Source organism: Anopheles moucheti, chromosome 2 (genome assembly GCF_943734755.1).
Source record: "Anopheles moucheti chromosome 2, idAnoMoucSN_F20_07, whole genome shotgun sequence".
Taxonomy (NCBI): Eukaryota; Metazoa; Arthropoda; class Insecta; order Diptera; family Culicidae; genus Anopheles; species Anopheles moucheti.
In genome coordinates this window covers 65,560,570-65,581,704 of record NC_069140.1, presented here as the reverse complement: position 1 = coordinate 65,581,704, position 21,135 = coordinate 65,560,570, and the positions used below count along the sequence as shown (strand labels likewise).

The following is a 21,135-nucleotide window of genomic DNA, read 5'->3' as shown; positions in this document are numbered from 1 at the left end:
CATCATATGGGAACTTACCAAATTCAAGCCCTACCTGTATGGTAATAAATTTACCTTAGTTACTGACCATTAGTCATTTGTCGCTGCTGACACGTGAACATTTAGCTGCTTCGTGGTTCGCTTCTCCTCTGCTTTCGCTGCTGACGGCGAAGCAATGAGCGTGGCTTCCTTGGCCCCTCGCATCCAAACACTGAACTCTGCTAGGGTCGCTATTGGTTTTCCTACACGTTGCATTCCCCATAGGAATGCTAGAACTGGGGGTAGGCGAGCCACTAACTCTTCGAGAATCGGTCCATCGTAACGAAGCTCCAAACCGCTAGATCGGACGGCAGCATCGACCTCTTCCACCATCACACCATAGTCGACGATAGTGTCAAGTTTTTCGATCCGAGGGACCGGTGCCTTTCTTATCTGATCCATCAAAGAATTCACTATGAGTTGTGGACGTCAGAATGTTGCCACGGCTGCAACCGACTCTTGTCTCCCGATTTATATCAAAGTGAGACAATCGCGTATTTTAACAATTCAAGTTTATTTTAAACGGCGATTGTCTCACTTTGATATAAATCGGGTGACAAGAGTTGCCTCTGATCTTTATAAAAAAACTCAAATAAAAATGCAAAACTGATACGCTGGCGTTTGGGCTTAGAAAATTATGACTATGACGTAATTTACAAAACAGAGCTACAGAGTACATTTTTCAGAACTATAAAAGAATCACTATTTGTTCACCTTCGTTTGAAAAACAAAAAATCACATTACAATGAAAGATCATTGTAATGGAAAGCAAAATGCAATTTTTGCTCCAGAAAGCTTATTGAAAATAATTCAAGCGGTATACAGAGAACACTTCAGCCATTCAAATTGTCATTTCGTTATTACACAAAATATGGTTGAAGACGTAACATCCGACTCAATCCAAGACAAAATCATTAGAAAAGAACATGACAGAGCCCACAGAGGTATTATTGAAGTCGAAAGACAATTAAAACGATCATACTTCTTTCCGAACATGTTGAAACGAATCAAACAGCTATTTAAATTCTGCGTGATTTGTACTCAACACAAATACGAACGAAAACCATACAACATTATTACCGCGACCAATAGAAAATGACGCTTTTCATAGAGTTCACATGGATATTTTCGGAATGGATAAACATTATTATCTTTCTTTAAAATGTGCATTTTCAAAACACCTTCAACTTATAGATTTAAATCCAGAAACATGAAAGATATTTGTAACGCTCTTTCACAGTATAATAGAACATTCAGACCACAAAAAAAATTATTTGCGATCATGAAGCTGCTTTCACTAGTATTCAATTGCAAGAATTTCTAGCTAACTTAGGAACCGTAATCTAATTCGCCTTCTCATCAGAGTCGAATGGGCGAATCAAAAAACTCATAGCACCACCATAGAGCTTTACAACACTAACAAACACAAATTTAACAATAGCTCATCGCCAGAGATTGTGCAGATTGTGACTTCTTTATACACATTACAGTACAGTACAGTTTATATATATATACAGTACATACAGTCACGACGTACACTCCGAATGAGATATCCAGGCTATAATATCTATAAAAAGGACCAAAAATGCAGACAAAATTTTTCAACACGTAACGAAAAATCTTCTGCAAATAGAATGAAGAAGAATACTAACAAAAAGGAAAATCCTCCAGTTATTACTGAAGGGCAGGACATTTTCATAAAGAAAAACATCAGAAAAAAACTCGACCCACGTTTTTCAAAAGCAAAATGCGTAGAAAATAAGGAAAATACAATAAAAATTGCACCAAGAATTTTAAAACGCAACAAAAATAAATTAAGACGGGTTAAATAATATACTAATAAACGTCAACTCGACAAACTGATAGAAATTATGGAGCGAAACTCCGAGCTGGCAAAAGGTGGGGGTTCAAATCCTACATCTTTTAGGAAGAGTGTGGCTTTGGAGTTTTACTTCATAGGGCCAGCTGTGCAGGAAGCAGCTGCTTGAAAAAGGGTATGGAGCAAATTAATTACATGGCAAAGACTATTTTCTTGTTTCTATTTTTTATTTGCTTTGTAATCAGAATTGGATTGAAAAAAAGTCGTTGGTTAAAAAAAAGCTTAGCCACAATAAGAAGGAAATGCAGCAGACAGGAGGTGGGAAACCGGCAATAAACACTCTCAGCGAACTGGAAGAGCGAATAGCTGCAGTTACGAATATGCAAGACATCACCACAGGATTGAAGGTAGTCTATGCATCGGTATAGGAAATCCGTTGGAGCAGCCCGAACCATCACACCACACTCAGCCCTCGGTCCATGGACCATTATACCATACCGAGTCCACATCACATTCAGTCCTCAGAGCCCGGACCCAATCACATTCAGTCCTCAGAGCCCGAAGCAAATCACATTCAGTCCTCAGAGCCCGAAACGCATCACATTCAGTCTTCAGAGCCCGGATCATCACTGCAGACCCAGCCCTCAGAGCAATTCATACCTCCTGACCAGGGAAAAAAGGCTAAAAAAGGCCAGCAGCGACCAGCCTCGAGGAATTCCAGAAAACTATATTAGATAAAAATGATCAAAACAATCAGTATCTTAGAGATATTTCACACAATTTAAAAATGTTTACAGAAGGAACATTGGAAGTCATTCAAGAAATTTCGTTTCGTTGGAAATACCATTTAAAATTAAAAGATTGTGCAGCATACAACAAACGTTAATAATGAGAATGCATTTTTGTGGTGCATAATGCAGCTGCCTTTCACCGTTTAAACAGCGAAATCGCCCTTTTGAGCATGCCGAACGTTCTTTCCACAATAGCTCGCGCTTTGGCATGTTGTTCGTTGAAAAGAGCTTCTGAGCTATTTGGTTCAGCATTTCTATGCGGCTTTATCAACCATGTTTTGAATGGATAAGCCGAGTCCCCTGAAATGAAATGCAAAGTGTGCTTAATATTTGTCTTAAAAAGTCACATAAAAATATACTAATCTAGAATCTTGAACATACGATCTCCGCTTCTCCACTTTTGTTCCAACTATGAATATATCGGGCTATATATCGGCCATTTGCAGTAGTGTAATCGTTACCAACACCCAGTTGGTACGATCCTTGGGCCAAAAATCGTAACGTAGTCGTCAATTTTTCAGTTGCCGATAAGCCACGGTTGTGTTTCGGGGAAATGTACGGCGATATTTTGCTGAGAATATCCTCAAGCAGCATCTTCGGAATTCAAAAATTTTGAATAAACCTGAAAAAAGCAACATGTTAACACAGAATATTCCTTTTTGTGAACGACTGTGAACACTTTTTGTGAACCAGAAGCGTGTGTACGCCATGATTCTGCTCCATGATTTTACTTACGCTTTATCTGATAGTTCAAGCTGATTTAGCTGTATCCGCAACCGCCTACGGTGTGATGCCAGGTTTTTCTCGTCATCTTCATCATTTTCCATGAAAAATAACGCGTTCAACATGGTTTTAACTCGCTTTTAACACGCACAACACTTCTTCGTTAGCCGACGATATGAAGACAAACCATAGATTTTGACAAATGGCAAAACTATTAGATCTTTATTGATAATGGTTGGTATGATGTTATCGACTGGTATGGAAAGAATGTTCGCGATACCATTTCGAGTAGATAGATATAATGGTCAATAAAGCCAAGCAGGTGGATAAATTTTAACGACTGGCGTTGCGATGAGTTCCAATAAAACGTAAAACAAGAAGCATAGAAGCTATAGGGTCAGTTTGGAAATAGATCGGTGGAAGCCCGGATGCACATGACCTGCAAATCATTAACCGTACGATGAATGATCTTATAGAAAGCAACAACCAACAATATCAATTCAACGAACATCTAGGTAATAGAATCAAAACCCTCACCAAAGAAGTGATGCAGATAATCGAAGCTAAAAATGATATTCTATTTACCGAGCTCGACCTGCTGACGGCAGTGATCAATATAGACACCATCAATAAGATACTAGAAGATATAAAAGACGCGATATCGTTATGCAAAATGTCTGTAACAAACAGCAAAATTCTGTTGCCACGTGAACACGTCATTATCAAACGTCTTTTAAAAGACCAAGGAGTAGAAACAGATATTCCCGAAGAAGCTTTAACCTACGTGACACCGGAAATAGCAGTCAGCAAAGAAGAATTGCTATACATACCCAAAGTTCCTCAGTTACAAGAAGACGAATCGAAAATAATTGAACTATTTGCGATAAACCAATAATTCCATAATCAAACATCATCCAAGATATCTGCTACAACACAAAAAGATACTGTATACAACAACGAAATCGGAAGAATACGTTCAAAAGTATTTGTTGGGAACACTACAACAGTGGGTGAAACGTTCCCAACGACCTGTCAGAGAGAGTGCTCCGCCCGGGGAATGTCCTACGTTGTGATTTTTGGTGTTTGTCAAAATTTATATCTTTTAAAATATTCTTGGCTCTGATAAGAACCGTTGGGGTTCACAAATGGGGTTCACAATGGGGTTACTTGTCTTGTCTGAAGACCAAGAGGTGTAAGAACAAAGTAAGAGGGTGAGCCACAAATTTAGGCTCCTTTTATATTCTCTGGTGATTTCTCATTTTAATTTCCATGTGCTTTTGGGGATCTCACTGTACACTTCCAATGTCACGTTCGCTCATGACCCAATTAACTTTCTCACGTCAGACGCTTGCCCAAACGTCTGATTAATCGGGATCGAACAGAGAGAGAGAGCTAGGGAAAAGTGAATTTTTCCAATTTTTCCAACCAATTTTTTGACACACACGTTAGAACCGTGTCCGGCAAAAAAGTTTTGTTTCACCAAATTCGTTAGAAAACCAATTTTCTAACAGTATTCCTACACTATGTAATTTATTGACGATTGCATATTTCCTCTATTAATGGGAAAAGAAAGTAATTGTATTGTAGTACAAGATAACGCAATCACAGCCAAACTCATAGCGGATAATCTGTTACTTATCGAAAATGCAAATGGACAGTTAATCAAAACCGATTGTAGCACCAATGACAAACTACTGACGGGAAATTTCCTACTTAACTGTACCAGTCAGTTCGAAAACCAAAAATTAACATCCATATAAAAAATAAAATCCATATGGATATAAAAGGAAATCCATATAAAGAGCCCCTCAGTGTCAGCAACAACATTCAACACCGCAATTCATCGAAAAATCGTAGAAACTCCTTTGGCGTCCCTAGACAATAGCACATTCACGAATCGCAATCATATCGAACATATCTACCTGTAACAGTACAAGAACATTACATGGAATTGGAGTCTTTTAAGTGGAATCGGACTTAACTTTGCAGTTTCTTTAATATTGATCATATTGGCCTATTGCTATCTAAGTCATCTGGTGTCAGCAATTGTAAACCAAATTGGTAAAAAGAAATCTCGAATACGAAACGAGCCACGCAACCAACGCAGTGAAGCTAAACTCGTGGGTAGATTAGACGCATGAGGACACGCTTTTTCCTTTCTCTGATCTGATCCTTTCTCCTTCCTGCGCTAGCTTATATAAGCCTTTTACCAGGGCTCTCAAAACACTTTCCCACTTTAATGTAAAGTTCAATTTTCATTCTTAAGAACATCTTAACTTGACCATCATCCGTCATCTCAATCTGTTCAGCACATTTCTGGTTTATAATTTTTAATTCATCCAACGAAGAACTCACTATTAAAATATCGTCGACATGCAAAACAAGTATCGAACATGATTTCATGATTTCAGACGAACGATTGCTACGAACGAGCAATCGTTCGTGATGAACTTACACCATAGTTTCTATGTAATATAGCATACTCCAATGTTTGTATTCCACAATTTTAAACCAACGTCAATACGACGGTTGCAAATCATTTATTGTGTAATACATTGTGCAAACATTGTTTTTTTTTACATAGCAGTCGGTAACTGGTGTTGTTTTTAGATGAATAATTCAATTTAGGTCTTCGTCATTTTCAGGATTCAACGTCATTTTCATAAACGACAGAAACCATGAAAAGTATCTAAAACTTACCAGACCATTGAAACGATTTTAAGGAATTATTTAGCGTGTAGTATCAATTAAGCAAAAAAGGAGGAGATTTAAAACCTACTAAATCAAAACAGGTATCATTCTTTTAAGTTATTAGATAGTGTTCATGCTTGCAAGCACAACAACACACCAGGACTACCCATCTGGCAGAGGGAACTCACGACGCTCAAAAAATCATGCGACTAGAGCATCGACGTTCGTGTGACTAGTCGAAGTTAGTCGCATGATTTTTCCGAAAAAAACCGAAGCAACCCGAACGTTTGACCTCGCGCGATCCGATGGTCGATCCGATCGCGATCCGAATATTGCTCGAATGATTGAGCTCCCGAACCATTGGGATCCGAAAATTGCTCGCATGATTGAGATCCCGATCGTTCGACGCTCGCCACTGCTGCACACTATTGTACGCGCACGTTTAACCGCACCAATACGGTTCAATTTCGGTTTCGCTTTTACCGTTTCTTTCGCAGCGTTCTTTAGCGGAAGGGGGGGTCCAGCTCTTCCATTGCGTGGCGATATTTCACACAGAAAAAGCCATTCATTTTCGGCATTTTCGGCATATTCGGATCCATTTTGATCACTAATCACTACAATAATAATATCACTATAATATAAATTAAAACCCCGGACATGCACATATCTCACTTTTTAAACCTATATTTCACCAAACTGTTAGGAACACTTGAACGTACCGGCATGCGAATCGTGTTGTAAGTGTCGTTCTTCTAGTCTGAATCTATCGCGTTAAAATCGTTCCCGCACTTATACCACAAACCAATCCTTCGTTTCCGATGCAACACACAACTTCTTCTTTCATTTTTTAGATCTTTGCTCAAAATGACACGATCGTGTGGAACAAAAGGAAAAAAATGTTCGAGAATGTGCTCGGATCGTTCGGACCGGCTAATTTTGCACTAACACATATATAGAAGTGCTCACCGCGGCTCCCGAGCGGCCGAAAGCGCTCAATTAGAGCGAGAGGAAACGATGAAAAAACGAGAGGTCAATATGAAAAAATCGGTTTTTGCCAGATGGGTAGTTGACAGTTGACTAACGGATTCGTCAAGTTTCGTCAACTGTCGGAAAGTGAGTGCCAGGGGCACTCAATGAATGTTATAAATACGGGTGCAAAACAATAAATCACTCTCTTTTTTCTACGCTACACCTCGAGTCCGGTAAATATTCCAGCAAGCAAATAAATCCGACATTCGCAATTTCGTTCAGATAGTTTTTTTTATTTTCAAATGTATTATGCAATAAATCCTCTCTTCTGTCCATCCCTTATATGGAGCAATGCAAAAACAAACCAACCTATCGATCGATCGATGCTCTCCAGTTACTCATAACCCTCAGACTGTTCCATGTATATTTCTTCGGATAAGGTACCATTTAGAAACGCGGTTTTTACATCCATCTGATGAATGTGCATTCTCTCTTCATTAGCTAATGCAAGAAGTGTTCGTAGTATCTAAGTTAGCCACAAGAGCATACGTCTCAGTACAATCTATATATGGTTTTTGAGAAAAACCGCTGGCAATTAATTTTGTTTTATAAATGTCTTTGTAATCCCCACGTTTATCTTAACACTTTGTTGACGGGCGATTTTTAGCCAGAACGTGCTGGTATCGCCGCAAACATTTGTTGTCTTAGGCGCTGGAGAGCTTAGCGTGTTCCGCCGCACGATGTCATTCATTACCTGAAATCTTTCACACACATAGAAACATTACTCTTCGATACTTGGATATCTCCGCAATGTGTAGTGCTTGGCTCTCCAATACATATAAAAAAGCGTGTACGAATGCGCTGGACGTAGAGAATGCTAAAAAATGTTCACATCAATTTATTACGAATTTTCTTTATTATTTTGTTATTTTTGATGCAATATGGGAATATTATTTCTTTATTTTTGATAAAATATGGGAACAAATTTTTGTAATTCAATTTTTTCGATGATATTCGAAGAAGCATTTATATGCATGTAATGGCACATCGCATGCTTTACAAATATATCTTGTTTCTTTACGCAAGCCTTTTTTTTTTTTTTTTTTTTTTTTGTTAACGGGGAGGGAACCTTCAAAAGGTACCCACCTAGAGGGGCATATCGCGGCTAGACACCGCCCCTCGAGATGGGTTATGTGGGATTCATCATGAAGCTTGACCCGTGAAGCGAGTCAAGCAACCGATGCGACCGCACTAAACCACTCCTCGACCTGATCCGAACCCTGCCGATGCGCTGATGTGCGTAGTACTCCATGCGGGGTCGTGTGTGCGTAGCACCCTTGTTGTTGCGCACTGCTGCGTCGTCCTTCCTGGTTGTCCTCGCTGCTGCTGCCGCTTCGTGTCTTCCGTCTGCTGCTGCTGCTGTTGTTCCGAATCCACCCGTCCGTGGCCGCCACTCTCGGGTGGGTCCTAGCTCCTGCTGCTGCTCTGGTTACTCGTCGCTACCGCTGCTGCTTCTGTTTTCCGTTGTCCTGGTGTTGTTGGTGGCGGGGGGCCGCTATTGCTGCCTCCGTTGATCCGCGTTCCTTCGTCGCTGCTGCCGTCGTCTTCTGGCCGTCGGCGGACTCTCCTCATTCCACCTCACTTGGAGGCTTTTGAAGATTGTCCGTGCGGCCGTCCGGACTGCTTCCCATGTACTGCGGCTGGCACACATTTCCGTGGCAAGGTTGTCCATCGTCAAGCGGGTGTGGCTCTGTTGCTGCATCTCGTGTTGTGTTCGGGCGAACCGTGGACAATGGAACATCACGTGGTCGACGTCTTCCACGTCATGCTCACACACCGGGCAGTTAGGCGAGCCCTCCAGGATACCTTTGTTGACGAAGTAGCTCCGCAGGAACCCGTGTCCCGTTAGGACTTGGGTAAGATAGAAATCTATTTCCCCGTGCTTGCGGCCAACCCATGAACTGATGTTCGGGATCAGCCTCCTTGTCTTCAAACCTGGCGAACTCTGCTGCTCTGCGCCGGCTGTCCACTGGCGTTGCCAGCGCTCCATGGTCTCTTCTCGCTGCCGCTTCCGTATGTCTGGTGCTGGACCTCCCCTCGCTGCCTTTTCGTCGTGGCAGCGGATGTCCTCCTCTAGGAAGAGAACTAACGGGATGGTGCTTGCAACCACGCAGGCGGCGTCGTATGAAACCGTTTGGAAGGCGCTGGCCACTCGAAGCACTCCGGTGCGATGCGACCTCTGGACTGTGGTGCGGTGAGTGTTCCTCTGTAGAAGCTTCCGTCCCCACGCTGGCGCAGCGTAGCGGACAATGCTATTCCCGACGTTCACCAGGGGTCTCCTTCTGCTGCTTTTTGGGCCACACTTGTTCGGCATCAGGGCGGTCAAGACGTTCGTGATACGAGTCGCCTTGTTGCAAACCTCCTCTAGATGTCGACCGTGGTGCTGTTTGCGGCAGAGCTCAACCCCGAGGTACTTGAGCGTCTCCGTGGATTCGATCGTGTGTGTCCCCGCTCGTAGTTGGCCTATCTGCGGGGTGTGATGGGTGCAGAAGATCATGTAGCCGGTCTTGTGATGGGCCAGCTGCAATCCCACTCCTCCCATCCAACGCTCGATCGTCTCCAGGTTCCTCGTAGCAAGGGCGCTGATGTCCTGCGTGTCCCGTCCAACGAGGGTGAACGTCACGTCGTCAGCAAACCCGATGATGTCCGCACGCTTCCCGAACAGCTCCAGACGGAGAAGGTCGTCGTACATGACGTTCCACAGTGTTGGCCCTAGAACCGAACCCTGAGGCACGCCCGCCGACACTGGTAGCGAGACCAATCCTTCGTCCGTCTCGTAGTGGAGCGTGCGATTCTCGAAGTAGTTCCGCAGCATCGCCAGGAGGTACGGTGGCGTGTTCCTTCGCTGCAGAGCCTCTCCGATCGCTGTCCAGTTGGCCGTGTTGAAGGCGTTCTTCACGTCGATTGTCACCATCGCACACAGTCGGTCGCCCTTGCCCTTCTTGTCGAGCGCGATCTTTCCGTTGGCGAGCACCCTGTTGATGGCGTCCATCGTAGAGCGTCCCTTTCGAAATCCATACTGGGCGTCAGACAGACCACCCGTCGCATCAAGATGCTCCGTGAGTCTGCGCTGAATGAGTCAAGAGGGTGTGGTTGTGGATGTCCAGCGAGCCCATGACTTCAACGAAGAGGTCCTTGTTGAAGAATCGGGTCGCCCATCTACACTCCGCCGTTTGCTGCTCCCTCTGTCCCAGGTTCTGTTGTACCGTCGTCCGCTCGACCGTGAACTTGATGGTGTTGTGGTCGCTCGGATTTTCGTCGCAGACGCGCCAGTCGTTGTCTCCCATGAGCGACGGGCTGCAGAAGGATACGTCGACGATGGAGCTGCGACCACTGTGATCGCTCCATGTTGGATGGTTGCCCCGATTCAACAGGAACAGTCCCAGCGACGCCGCTGCGTCCATCACCACCGCGCCCCTGTGCACCCGCTCTCCATCGTTGCTTCTGCGTTCCATGCCCCACGCTCTTGACCAGGCGTTGACGTCGCCGCCAATCACGGTGTCCCGGTTCCGCGGTATCACCGACGCAATCTCTGTCCATTTACGCCGGAAATCCTCTACAGTCGAATCGGGACCCACTGGTGGTAGGTACACGGAGCAGAAAACGATGCCACGCATCTCGACCACGACAAAGCGATCCCGTCGATTCTCGATAATGCGTTGGATGGGGTACCTTCCTGTCGATACTGCTGCCACATTGCCCGTCGGATCCGCAACCCAGTTGCCGTTGTTCTCGGGGATCCGGTATGGGTCCGAGATCAGCACTATGTCGCAGCCTTCCGATCGGGCCGTTTGCAGCAGCATGTCCTGGGCCAGCTGGCTGTGGTTGAGGTTCTGCTGGAGTACCTTAACCATTGCAGGGCCGGCTGGTGACCCCTCCTCCTACTTGGCGGCAGTTGCGCTGGCCGAACGAGTGTCCGATTGCGTCCGGGCCCTTGCAGACGAGACATTTCCGCTCCTTAGTGCACGGTCCAGAGTGCTTAGGCTCAGCACATCGATGGCATCTGCTGGACCTATCCTTGCCGCGGCAGTTGGTGGCGATGTGGCCAAATTCATAACAACGGTAGCACTGGCGCTTCGTCTCCACCTTCCGGAGTCTGCAGCACCGACTTAGCCCGATGACGTGCTGCGTCTGCAGCACCTCCTCCGTCGCGGCCACCTCTGGGCATCCGAAGAACGCGACCAACGTACCGTAGTTCGACTTTACGGTCGTGACCTGATCCGCGTAGATGGTTACTCCCAAGGCGGTGCTAAGGTCCGTGGCGATGTCCTCTTTAGAGCAGCTGGGCGGGATGTTTGTGCAGGTGAGCCGAACAGTGGGGGTCCGCGGACGGGCTTTCGCCTTGCCGTCGAGCGCCGCGGACACCTTTTTCCACATGTCCAGAGTTTCGGTGTGGGTCTTGCAGGACAATTCCAAGAGAAGATTCCCTTGGAAGTTGGTCCGCACTCGCTCCACTACCTTCCTGTCGTCGCCCAGCTTCTCCTTTACTACGCGCAATATCTCGTCCGGCGTGGTGTCGTTGATCGCCTCCAACTCCAGGGCGTCCGGGACTCGATACGCGCGTTTCTTGGGCTGCGTCGGTGGCTGCTGGTGCTCCGGCTGCTGCTGATGTTGTTGACCTACTTCTGCCGCTGCCTGCTGCTTCCGCTGCTTCTTCCTCATCCGCCTTTTAGCTTGCTTGCTGAGGACCTTCGTCCATCCGGATTCCGGTTCTTTTGGATGGTCCTCCTGTTGTCCGTTCTCGTTTGCCTTCTTTACGCAAGCCTTGTTGGCTACAAAATTTACATTTTCTGGTTGGCCGTTTTTTTTTAGATTTGTCACAATTTTTTCCAGAACATGTTCTCTCTGTAAGTTCTCTTGTGTCTTATTTTGAGAGTTCTGTTGTGGTGATAAAACGTTGCTCGACTTATCAGAGTCACCCGCACATATTCATTCTCTTGCTACTTCAAGTAGAAACTTTCTATAGGGAATTTTCTTGCTCCTATCACTATGTGAACGATAAATTACGTATGTGTTGAATAATGCACAGTTTATAAAAAAAAATGCCAATTTTTTGTACCATTTTATGGTTTTTCTAAATATGTAGCTGTTGGCCAAGTACTGGTCGGTACGATCCACTCCCGACATAAACTTGTTGTAATCTAATACACATTTAGGTTTGACATTCGCTGAAGTAATGATTCTCTTTCTATTGTTTGTAGAGTTCATCGATGCATCATGGATAGTTGATATCATTCGAACTAATCGTTTGTCTTTCCACGTTAGTAGCAGAATGGGGCCTTTTCTTACAAATGCAATTTCCCCTTTCTGAATTGTTTTTGATTTATCTTTTAGTATTTTTGGCAACCCACGATTTTCCCGAATTGTTCCACAAACATAAGTTTTATTTTTATACAGCATTATTATTATTACATCAGTAATGGTTCCAATCAATTTTTTCCCGGCACCTGAGTAAATTTCCATGTTTAGAATATAACCAGTGTCACTCTCACTAAGCATTCTTATCAAAATCCCATACTTTGTTATTTTGGCTGGATTGTATGTTCTAAAGCTAAGTCTTCCTCTCCAAGGTACAATAGCTTCATCCAACGATAATTGTTGTTTTGGTGTATATGTTGACTGGAATTTAGGGATGAAATGATCCAATAACGGTCTTATCTTCCACAATTTATCGTTTGATCCAACGTTTCGAACATTATTTGCAATGTGAAAGAACCGAAGTATCTGCTCAAATCTATTTCGGGTCATGGTTTTTGGAAATATTGGTGTTTCAATCAATGGATCCTTAGACCAATATTCTCTCCAGTGTGATTTTTTAATTTGCCCCATCAGCAACACCAATCCAAGAAACCTTTTCATTTCGTTCGTAGTGACATCTTCATATAATGGACTTTTCGCAGCACTTTTATAGGATGACGATTGTTGTTTTTGGTATAAGTTGGTTTGAGAAACAAGTAAATTGAAAAAAAAAATCATCGCACACCAATTCCGCATATTTACTTGGAGTCGATCTAGAACACAATTGGATGATTGGCCCAGGCACCTTGTCGAATTGTCGTAAATGTTGTGACTTATCTCGTTCAACCCACTCTTCATCCTCACTGTCACTAAATATAACGTTCTTCGCTCGCTTAGTTGGTCTAATATCGTTTTCGTCTTCTTCAGAATCACTAAACATTGATAATAAGCCGCAAGCGTCAAATTTGTCCAAACCATCGTTATCGTCGTTACGTCCAGCCATCGCTAATAATACGGTAGCACTGAAGAAATTCACTAGTATATTCAACTAGCGTTAGCTTAGAACGTCCAGAAAATAATCCAGAAAAGAACACAACACAGAAAACAACTACACAATCAGAAATAGCCCTTGTGCATGTATGTGCGCGCGCGTCTTTCATCGATGCGCCGGTCTTCAGGACGGACATGTCCGTTCCCCGTCAACAACGTTCGGCTAAGCGAGAACGAACATGTCCGTCACCCGTCAACAACGTTCGGCTGAGCGAGGACGGACATGTCCGTCCCCCGTCAACAAAGTGTTAAACACCCACTTAAATGTGATAATTATTTGGAGGTTCCAAGGGTGTCCAACTATTGTTTTTTTTTTCGAGGGTTGCATTTCTTTATCCATGGCCGATTGCCATTGTTTCCAATTATGTCTTTGACTTCTGGAATCGAGCATGGAACATCATCGACAAAACTTAATGCGTTAATGATTAACCATTATGATTAACCTTCGTGGCTGGTTGGTGCACGGCGGAGCCCGGACAACACAGAGGTTTTTCGCATTTTTAACGCATTCTGTAACACCTCTTAACGAACCTCATAATAAAGCTCATCGTTTGCGTGTAAGGATGGATTATGTTGGTTAATTTTTTTAATTTTTGTATTTACCCAAGCGCATCCGTTTTGTGTACAACAACAGCGGACTCACGCCAGCAGCGTCAATGACTTCTTCGACAACCAATATCAGCAGAATCCATTCAGCAAAGTCTTATTCTATGTACACGTACTTTACGAAACGAATCAACAAAGTGAAATAGATTTCTGTCTTCTGCTAGAAATCGATGCGTAGCAGCTAACAGTTGGTGTAAGCCATTTTGATTTTACCGGCAATTACTTTGGCTCTACCATCTCACACCGCACTACCTACAACTACAATAACGTAAGCTTTAAAAGGATACTTTGGTTACCCTACGTTAAACCCTCCCCCTCCATCCTCTCTCCATCAGCTAAGCAACTCTAGCGCACATCCATCCCTAGCGCACACCCATCCCTAAGGAGGATGACATTTAAGGAATTCCGCAAATGAAGCAGTGCTAGAGGAACCCTGTCCCGAAAATTGTTAAGCTCACCCTGCCGGAGTTTGAACAAAGTTCTATTTCTCTAAATCCAAATCTTAAGTCCTAAGTCTTTCATCAAGGTGGGATCCGTAGTGATAATGAGGGAGAACAAGGCCTGATAATTTCCCGAGAAAATGGCACCATTCTACTCTCCACGTGATAAAACGCCCTTCGATCAGGTGCTTTAATAGCCAATAAATTCGTTCAGCTTGTATCTCAGGAAATGATTGATTGCCACATCGTTTTCCTTCCAATATCGCTTATATTCGTCAGGTTCTCCGTCTACAACCACTACATGGATTGACTTTACGTTTTCTTCGTATTGCATGATATTGACTAGTCTTTCATAATCCAGACCATGGGAAAGAGCCGTTGAAAAAGAATGTTTTCCTAGAGATGCAAATGCAAATGACTTTTTACATATATGCAAACAAATTATCACTAGTACACTACAAAATCCTGATCGAAAAACAATGTATGTAGGACCACTACAACCAACTGCTGCTCGCTGACCAATATCGTTTGGTGTTGAGTCCTGTGTACAATGAAGCTATCAATTTGTGACGATTCGCCACCACCCAGTCATGGTCTGATAATTTCACACGATACTCTAAATACTGATCATCATCGATCGTTGGCTAATCGGCTGTGTTTACATCACGCTCTGTTTTTTTACGGCTTTTTGTGTGTAATTTTGCTGTTGATCATATTCTGCTCACGCACATTATTTGAATTGAGCCTTTGTGATCATTTCCGGATTATCCCCAAGTGAACTGCTGTGAGACTTTATTCGCTGTTCGTGCTTGTTTTTTCGTTCCTGTTTGTGCGTTGCGATACTGTCGTTTGCCGCTATGGCCGCTTCTTGTCCGTCGTGCCTGGAATCTGTAAATGACGATAATGTGTATAAGTGTGCTGGACTGTGTAATAACACCTACCATCAAGCTTGCCTAGGCGTCTCGGTCGAGGTCCTGTCCGAGATTGTTAAACCTGGTTCACAGTCATCGTGGTCCTGTGCAAGTTGTTCCAGTCTCCGTTGCTGCAAAGTCACGTTGCTCGAAGAGTTTGCTACTATCTTGACCAACTTTAAAACGGTGTTATTAAACGAATTTGATCGTCGATTGAATGATGCACTTGCCGCCATAAAAACTGATATGTTGACATCGGTCAACAGGGATGTTGTTACGCACACTACCAAGCTCTCTGTGCCGAGAAATGCTCACCTGCTGAATATACAACCATCAGTTAGTAACACTAACACACCTCTAAGCACGCGCAGCAGTGAATCCATCCGCTCATCGACGAATGCTCCGAAGCGCAATGCGCCCAAACGCAGGCTTGTCGAAATGTCTCCACCAAAAACAGTTCTTCCCGACAATGCCGCACCATTGCTTATAGGCACAGCACCAATCTCAACACCGTCTCGTGCAGTTCGCATGGTTCTCCCACGCGAACCGAAATTTTGGTTGTTTTTGACCCGCATCGAAAAAACGGTCTCTGACGTTGATATAAAAACGCTGGTCACTCACCAATTGGACACCGATGACGTCATAGTATTAAAGGTGCTGCCTAAGGATCGCGATATAAGCACTCTCACCTTTATCTCCTTCAAGGTGGGTTTGTCGTCTACGCTCAAAAGCAAGGCATTGGATCCTTCAACCTGGCCTTCCGGTTTAGTATACCGTGAATTCACCGATCGACGCACAAATGTGCCAAATTTTTGGTATCCTGCAACTATTACTCATCCTTGCGATACACCCGTGGATTTGGGTCCACTGCTCCAGACCGGTCCAGACACCAGACTGGTGAACCCACAGCACTCAACACAACCTCATGCCGACAATCCAGCACTCACCAAAGCACATGTGAAAGTACACACCGATCCCACATCACACACCGAACCACAGACGTCATCATCAACACACCCACATTAAGCCAAGCACCTGTATCCACTCCTTTACACGTGTTATACCAAAACGTAAGAGGATTGCGCACTAAACTCGTCGATCTCCGTATGGCTATTGTCGAGTCCGACTATGATGTGATCGTACTAACGGAAACCTGGCTTGATGACTCTATTCCATCCTCGTTCTTCACAGACAACTCGTATATTATCTACCGCTGCGATCGAAATATTGATAATAGTAATTGTTCTCGTGGTGGTGGAGTACTGATCGCTTGCTCCGCTAAGCTTAACACTTCAAATGTTACACACACCTTCCCATCTCTTGAACTGAGTTGGGTACGCTTGAAGGTCAACCAAGTATCGATGTTCATCGGTGTCATATATGTGCCGCCTTATCGAAGTAACCGTGAGTCTATCCTGCATGCCTTGCACGAGAGCGTAAGCGTGATCCTGGATAGGATGAAACCTTCTGATTTGCTGTTGCTGTTTGGCGATTTCAACACTCCTTCTCTCTCCTGGGTCGCGTCCCTAACAGACGCAAACTGCTTTACTCCCAGCATAACATCCGTTAACGATGGGATGCTTACTGACGGCATGACTCTTAACGGATTGTCGCAGATTTCGGGTGTGAAAAATTTTATGAACCGACAATTCGACTTAGTTTTTGCCAATCCTATGGCGAAAACATTATGCTCTGTTACTGAATCCTCGACTCCGTTGCTCAATTTGGACAATTTTCACCCGGCAATCGACGCGACACTGCACGTCCCAGCTAACAAACCGACTTCAAACGGCCGCAGTCATCGGACTCCGATTAGAAATGAAGGCAGACGTTACAATTTTCGAAGACTTGACTACATTGGACTACAACGAATTCTAGAGAACTCGGACCTTAACTTCATCGAAGCTGCTTCTTCAATTGACATCGCTGTATCTCAACTGAACAATGTAATCCTTTCATCCTTTTCCTCGTGCTGTCCTCTCCTACCTCCCCCTCGCAATCCGGTTTGGTCCAACAGAACTCTTAAAGCTCTAAAAGCTGATAAGAAGCGTGCACTCCGTACCTTAAGACGGGTCCGTTCCTCGCATGCAGTTCGAGTATACAGGTACGCCTCCACTGCATACCGTATCTATAACAGGGCATGCTATAGGTCATACCTTTTGCGCCTTCAATCCAGGCTTACAACTGAACCTCGATCGTTCTGGCGTTTTGCAAATGCCCGACGTAAATCCAATAGCATTCCTTCCTCAATTTCCCTTGGCGATGACGTGGCTGATACGCCATCCGGTTGTTGTGAATTGTTTGCGAAGCATTTTTCGAGTGTGTTCGTTGATCCATGCTGCAGTACAGTGTCTCTCTCTGAAGGTTTGGACTACACACCAAGCAACGTGTTTAATTGTAATACAATATATTTTAGCGAAAATGATGTTGCCATAGCTCTAAAAAAATTAAAACTATCTTTCTCACCTGGACCTGATGGCATACCATCTTGTGTCTTAAAGCAGTGTAGTGATATTTTTGTCCCAATCTTGTTTCGTCTTTTCTCACGATCTTTCAAAGAGGGCAGTTTTCCAACTCTCTGGAAAACTTCCTGGATCTGCCCTATATTTAAAAAGGGAGATCGTTCAGTAGCATCCAACTTTCGTGGTGTCGCCATACTCTGTTCTATGTCAAAAGTGTGTGAATCCGTTGTTCAATCCTTTGTCCTTCCTGTAGTATCCAAGTACATTTCCCCGAATCAGCATGGTTTTATGCCCAAACGTTCCACTTCGACAAATCTCATGTGTTTTGTGTCTTTTGTCATGTCCAATATCGTTGGTAAACGTCAAGTGGATACGATTTATACTGATTTTAAAGCTGCTTTCGATAGCTTGCCTCATGTTTTATTTTTGTTAAAATTAGAGAAACTCGGGTTCGGTAGTCCTTTTCTGTCCTGGATTTGGTCTTTTCTCTCGAATCGGTCATATTCAGTCAGATTAGAGAACTGCCTTTCCTCTTCATTTGTGGGCTTGTCTGGTGTTCCGCAGGGAAGTGCTCTTAGTCCCATCCTTTTTGTTCTTTTTATTAATGACTGCATCAATGTTTTACCGACTGATGGACACCTTCTTTTCGCTGACGACATAAAAATATTTGTTCCTGTTTCCTCGTCCGCTGACTGTCAATCTCTCCAACGTTCTCTGGATGATTTTTCTGTTTGGTGTCTAAAAAATGGGTTGGTACTCTGTCCCCCGAAATGTTGTGTAGTGTCGTTCGGTAGGTCCTCTGTGGGTCGGCTGACATGGGATTACTCCTTATGTGGTACCCAGATAAGCAGAGAATCTACCGTGAAAGATCTTGGGGTTTGGCTCGATGATTGTCTTTCGTTCAACGCTCATATTGACCATGTTGTCAATAAAGCGAACCGTGCGTTAGGCCTCATCACTCGTCTGGCCTCGGAAATACGAGATCCTTTATGTTTAAAGGCACTGTACTGTTGTTGGGTTCGTTCCACTTTGGACTATGCTAGTGTAATTTGGACACCAGCCGGAGTGACCGGTATGCAGAGATTAGAGAGGGTACAGCGGAAGTTTACGCGACTCGCGGTCCGTAGATTTCTTCGGGGATATTCCGTCCCTATGCCCTCTTATTCTCTCCGCTGCCGAATGTTGGGTTTAACTGATATTGAATCCCGCCATTCGCATGCGCAGTCCTACTTCATCGCCTGTTTACTTTCCTCGGAATTCGATGTCCCCTCTCTTCTTTCTTCATTACCTCTTTATGTTCCTTCTCGTCGACTCCGTGACAGACCTCCTATCTTTATCCCTTCCCGCCATTCGGTTTTCGGTCAGAACGATCCCTGGCTTAGAGCATGCTCCAAATTCAATTTCGTGCACCAACTGTTCGATTTCAACCTTCCCATTTCCCTTTTCCGCACTCGGTTACGAGATACCAATGACCAATTCTCCTAATTATCCTAACCTACCCCCTCCCCTGGTATTTCGTCCCTTTTCCTGTTTCCCCCTTCCCTAGTTTTAAGAATACATTGTGCAACCTCAGAGGCAGACAATTTAAGAATAAATAATAATAAATAAATAAATGCAAAAGAAGTGGAGCTTGTTTGTTTGCTGCAGTAACTCCGATTGCAACTCGTGTTTTGCCATGCTGGCTAACAAACGCGACTTCATTAGGTCCAAGCAGATGAAGATATTCCAACATATAAATTGTTGTTGTACAGAATGCACCGTCTTGATGTATGTTTTTCATTCATAACGCGAAGAAGTTTTACAGTTGTTTTCCTTCATGCGCATTTGACCTGCGGGGAATCAACCTCAAATACGTGGCAGAACGGCTTTTTTATATACAGCAGGGTTTTGTTTTATTAAATGTTAAATTAATTAATACCTTAATAAATTAAACCCTTACCCTCCCTCCCTGACCATTGACAAGCGAGGGTTTTAGGTTTGAGAAGGGGGGGTTAATGCTGCGTTGCAGCAAACGCATCAGTGCCTAGGGCACCCTCTTTTTTCCCTCTCTATTGGCGCCTAGCACTGAACTAGTGTTCCCCTTTTTTGCCCCGTTGGCAAGCGCTGTCCGCTCAAGATCCCACTCTCGCTGCATCGTGGTTGTGATGCGCTGGGATGCTTCGCACACCCTGCTAAAGTGCTGTAATGACTGGAGCATGTAATGGGCGATGGTGTCAGGCGTCGGCAGCCGCTGATGGTCGTTAATCAGAGCTTGTCTTACCTCGGAAAAACGAGAACGTTAAAAGAATGCGTACTCCACGGTTTCCGGCAACCCTGGGCGACGCTGGCATTCCGGGGACGGCGTAAACCCCAACCTGTACAGGTAGTCACGGAAGAAACCGTGACCAGACAGTACCTGGGACAGGTGGAACGTCACGCCCCGTGGTTGCGTGTATGCCAGGCAGGCACATCGTGCAAGACACGGTGTGTACGAAACGGCTCGCATCCATTCGAGCAGCATCCTCATCCCAGCATCCAGCATTTATTTATCGTCGATCGCCCTGGCTGCTTCCTGTGCAGCTGCTACTGCGGCTGTCGGTGTTGTCGCTGGTACCAATATCAGCAGGTCATCTGCGTACCCAATGGTCTGCACGCCTTCGGGAAGCTGCACTCCAAAAACCCCATCATACATCGCGTTCCACAGGGTCGGGCCCAAGATAGACCCCTGTGGGGAACTCCAGCAGTGACCCGACGCTCGACGGGGCCCTCGCTCGTCTCATAAACGAGACAGCGGTCCCTGAAATAGGTGCCCAAGATGGTAAGCAGCGATGGCGGCACTCCCTTATCTTGCAGAGCTCCGGCAATGGACTGCCAACTGGCCGTTTTAAAGGCGTTGCGTACGTCTAAAGCTACGGCCAAGAGGCAGCGCTTGGCACGCTGGTTTGTGCGATTGTAGGACATAGCTGTACGTACTGCCTCGATGACCTGTTGAATGGCGTTGATCGTCGATCGTCCTCGACGGAACCCGTACTGATGGTCGGAGAGACGCGGTTCACCTGGTGCTCATTCAGTCTGCTCAGAATGAGCCTCTCCAGAATCTTGCCCAATGCATCAAGCATTCATAATGACCTGTACGAGGAGCTCTCCCCCGGAGGTTTCCCAGGCTTGGGAATAAGCATTAGGCGCTGCCTCTTCCAATGTGACGGGAACGTGCTACTGTCAAGACCGTTCTGGTACACACGCAGAAATACCTCCGGGTACGCGCGAACAGCTACTTGGACGGCCACATTCGAAATTCCGTCGAGTCCCGGCGCCTTATTGGTTTTCATCGATCCAACGATATGAAGCAAATCCTCTGTTGTCACTGCTCGCATGGAG

General features: G+C 44.7%; 1 protein-coding gene and 1 long non-coding RNA gene across 2 annotated transcripts; both read right to left on the bottom strand.

Moving 5' to 3' along the window:
• Positions 1-10,175: 10,175 nt before the first annotated feature.
• On the bottom strand, positions 10,176-11,448 carry LOC128299044 (uncharacterized; the record flags this gene model as incomplete). The annotated part of the gene is given in 3 exon segments (XM_053034882.1): positions 10,176-10,805; positions 10,946-11,035; positions 11,038-11,448. Coding segments are annotated over 3 exon segments (1,131 nt in total), but the record flags the coding sequence as incomplete, so codon positions are not given.
• A 3,601-nt stretch (positions 11,449-15,049) lies between these two features.
• Positions 15,050-16,184, bottom strand: LOC128298278 (uncharacterized). The gene is made up of 3 exons (XR_008287263.1): positions 15,938-16,184; positions 15,347-15,634; positions 15,050-15,293 (listed from the first exon to the last, which is right to left on the bottom strand). It is a non-coding gene; the product is annotated as an uncharacterized LOC128298278 (long non-coding RNA).
• Between the last annotated feature and the right edge of the window lie 4,951 nt (positions 16,185-21,135).